The sequence below is a fragment of the Austrofundulus limnaeus genome, unplaced genomic scaffold (genome assembly GCF_001266775.1).
Source record: "Austrofundulus limnaeus strain Quisiro unplaced genomic scaffold, Austrofundulus_limnaeus-1.0 Scaffold84, whole genome shotgun sequence".
Classification (NCBI taxonomy): domain Eukaryota; kingdom Metazoa; phylum Chordata; class Actinopteri; order Cyprinodontiformes; family Rivulidae; genus Austrofundulus; species Austrofundulus limnaeus.
In genome coordinates, this window is record NW_013952486.1 from 926,841 (window position 1) to 930,753 (window position 3,913).

Sequence of the window (3,913 nt, forward strand, 5' to 3'; positions counted from 1 at the left end):
TCTGTGTGGAGGGAAGCTGCAGTCAGGGAGTTCTGTCAGTAAATCCACCAAAACAATCCATCGGAGCCGGAGGATGTCCTGGCAATGATAAACTCCCAGTCCTGGTTTGTTTAAGGAAAAATGGAGGTTACAACATTTAACAGTGTTTTCTCGCGAAAATCCCATATTCTGGTTTATTAGATAGTTATGATTGTGTCATTTTATGTTAATAGTTATGATTGTGTCATTTTATGTTAATACTTTATATTGATTTGACTTTTGCCACAAAATGAACAAAACATGAACAAAAAGTCTAAACTAATGTGAATTATTTTTCACAGAGAGCTGATTGGGTCTGGAGAGTTCAAGCTGACGGAAGTTCACAGCAAACTGGTAATACACGAATGAGTCAACGCGAGATTATTTGAGTTTCTGTGAATGAACAGTGGATTAAATGGTGTGTTTTTACGGTTAACATGTCTAACTCTTGCAGATACTGATGAGAGAAACACAAATCTCCAGCCTTTTGTCATTGTGAAAGAAGCCGATGGGAGTCTGCAGAGCGAGCCACTGGTGACTTTGGGAGCACCGTCGCTGATGAATGACTACTGTGAGAAAAATACTGTTCACAGAGATCTGAGCGTGCAGAATGTAAACATGTTTGAGTAATCATAATGTGAATGCTATGTTAACATTCACATCATTTAACTGCTCATTTTTGTCTTGTTAATTCTGTGTAATTTGTGCTATTTTAGCCATTTATTCATTTATTCACCTCATTCAGACTTCAGATGTTTTAAAATAGACATCCACTACACTTGTTCTCTTTTTGTCTACTTGTGCTATTTTTAGCTTTTAGTTAGCATGTGCTACTTTTAGTTACTGCTTTGCTATTTATGGCTGGCCTTTTGCCACTTAAGTTTCAACTAACACTTTTGAACTTATAGCATTTGGCTAGCCTTTTCATACACTTCTCATTAGTCATTAGCTACTTTCTGATCTGCTACTTTTAGCTTTTCCCCAACTTTTTGCTACCCATATCGTTTAGCTATCATCCTGCCACTTTTAGCTTTGGGATAGCCTTTTGCTTTTTAAAAATGTTTAGCCATTATTCTGCTACTTTTGACATTTTATGTAGCCTTTGTAAGCTTTTAGGTACCACTCTGTTACTTCAGTTTTGATTCTTCACCTTTGCAACTTTTAGCTTCTTGCTGACCTTTTGGTACTTTTAGATTATCTTTTGTTACTTGTAGCTTTAAGCTAACTTTTTGCATTGTCAGTATTTTTCCAGTTACTTCTAAAATCCAATTTTATTTGTTGAACAAGATAAAAACATAGTTAGTTTATGATCCTGTTGGACTTCAGATGTTTCCTCAGATCTCTGTGAGCTGAGCTCTATGTTAATCTTGATTTTAGTTGGTTTAGCCRTGTGGGTTTTTGAAAGATGTTTCAAGATAAGTAAATGCACAACTTGTGGTTAACCATGTTTGCTTTTCTTAAGTGAGATTGGGGGTTCCGAATCATGCTTTAATCACAATTTTTTTAACATTTAAAGAATCATCATGAAGATAAAATAATTTTGCARTGTTGAGTCAGTCCACGGCAGCTCCATCTGTTCACAGCAGACAGAACACAACTCCTGCTTTTCTCTTTAGAACTGAGGCCCCTAATACTAAAAAAGTATCAGGTTTGAAGTAATAAAAAAAAAGGCTAACCATGCTAATCATGTTTATCCCAGCTGTGAGGCATGATGGTAGCATATAATTATCAGAATGGCTTTCGCAAAAATCGTTCAGCTTGTATGGCAATTATTGAGCTAACTGACAGAATTCACACTGCCTTAAACAATGATGAATTTATCATTGGGGTATTTTTAGATTTTCAATACAGTGAATCATGAAATTTTACTTTTGAATCTTTATAAATATGGTTTTAATGATATTGTACATAAATGGCTTGGTAATTATCTACTATGCAGAAAACAATATGTTTTTATTAAGGAGCATGAATCTAGGTCGAACATGATTAAATATGGAGTTCCGCAAGGTTCAATATTGGGACCATTATTGTTTATTATTTATATAAAGGATTTTGCTTCTGCATCTAGTTCTACATTTCCATTGCTTTTTGCGGATGATTCCAATCTTTTTATCTCAGATAAAAATATTACTACTCTCATAAATAGATTAAATGTTGATCTTTATAAATATTCGGAATGGTTTAAAACAAACAAATTGTCTTTGAATATCAAAAAGTCTTGTTTTATTGTGTTTGCTGGGAATAAAACATATAATAGTGACCAAATTAATATTTATATCAAAGATGAAGAAATAATTCAAGTTTCATCAACAAGTTTTTTAGAGGTCTGTATCGTTGAGAGACTTTGTTAGAAAAACCATATTGGACATGTCTGCAAAATTGCCATGGTTTTACGTACTAATTACTTAGGATAACTCAAAATGCACATGAAGCTATTTTTCAGATGAACAAGTTGTTTACAGAATTAACAACATACCCTAAAACAAAATAAATCAAAAATATTATGTCAGGATTGGAAGAATTAGTGGCATTAGTTCAATAAAAAGTCAACAGCAAAGCATGAARTAAAATAAGGACACAGAAAAGGAGCACAGAGGAGCAATTAGGAAGTGACCTCAGGTGTGCTGATTGCTAATGGAAGACAGGTGTGCAGAGCTGGAAGCAAAAMCTGTGAAGGACATTTAGAGTCTAGAATAACTGAAAGGTCAAGACTAAAACCAGGCCATGATTATGTTTGTGGGAACTGATCAGCTCCTTTCTGTTTTTATTTTAAAATAATCAMCTTTTTGTTTTCTGTTATATTTGTGTTTTGCAATGAGAAACTCAACCAGCACAACCAGACTTGTTGGCCTTCAGTGTGACCTCCTCAGTCCTCTGTCCTCTGATTCTGTCTCTGTCCTCTCAGACTCCAGTCTGCTCGACTGCAGCTGCAGGGGAACGGTTGCGTTGGCTCTGGGGTCTCGGGTTTACATTTGGAACTCAGAAACTCGATCTCTAGTGGGACGTTTGGATCCAGATCCGGGTGGATCACGACGCAGGACTCTGTCCATCTCGTGTCTGAGCTGGAGCAGAGACGGACGGGTCCTCTGCATCGGGGACAGACGAGGACAGATGCAGGTTAATTTGAAGTTGGTTTGTGTGAAGCTGTGGTGGTCTGTGCAGTGGGGGGCTGGGGGGTGTTGGACTGATCTGTGTCAGCACAGCAGTTATTGGTTTTTGTTTCTTTTTGACATTTAGCTGTGGGACGTTGACTACAACCAGAACACGAGGCAGTTTCAGTCACATCTGTCTGTGGTGACGGCAGTTTCCTGGAAACAGCAGTTACTCAGCAGGTACTGACCACTCAGTTACAATTTACAGAAAATGACTTATTTATTGACATGCTACTRTTTGTTTTAAAATTATTATTTTTCTTTACTATTTTTGTAATCTAACTACCTCTGCATCATTTGTGATATGTAGTCATTAATACATCAGTAAGTTCAGCTCATTCAGGAAACATCTGCTATGACTTTTAGTTTCTGTAACTTTTTCAAAATACAAAACATTAAAATTTCTTCCAAATATGAAAAGCATTTATCTCCTTGAAATCTGCTTTAGCAAACACCCTTTATTTAGCTTTTTTATGCTACTTGTGGCTTTAGATAGCTTATTGCTACATTTAGCTTAGCATTTGGACACTTTTACCATTTAGCATTTTCCTGCTTTTAAGATAAAATAAGATAAGATAAAACTTTATTGATCCCACAGTGGGGAACTTGCACATTACAGCAGCTCAAAACAGGACAGGGTGAGATAGAATAAAGCAGGGGTCCCCAAATGTTTTCCTGTAAGGGCCACCTAACTTTTCCCTTCTCTGGTGGGGGGCCGGAGTCAGTTTGTAACAGAAAAAGTG

The 3,913-nt window shown here is 36.4% G+C and overlaps 1 protein-coding gene across 2 annotated transcripts in view; it reads left to right on the plus strand.

The window, feature by feature from the left end:
- Positions 1–6: 6 nt before the first annotated feature.
- Positions 7–3,913, plus strand: part of LOC106519888 (cell division cycle protein 20 homolog B) — a 9,362-nt gene continuing 5,455 nt past the window's right edge. For both annotated transcript variants that reach the window (XM_014011738.1, XM_014011737.1), the window contains exons 1-5: positions 7–126; positions 321–372; positions 473–589; positions 2,924–3,135; positions 3,256–3,350. In XM_014011738.1, coding sequence (XP_013867192.1) covers positions 121–126; positions 321–372; positions 473–589; positions 2,924–3,135; positions 3,256–3,350 — 482 coding nt within the window. In that variant the 5' untranslated portion in view covers positions 7–120. The remainder of the gene's footprint in view (positions 127–320; positions 373–472; positions 590–2,923; positions 3,136–3,255; positions 3,351–3,913) is intronic.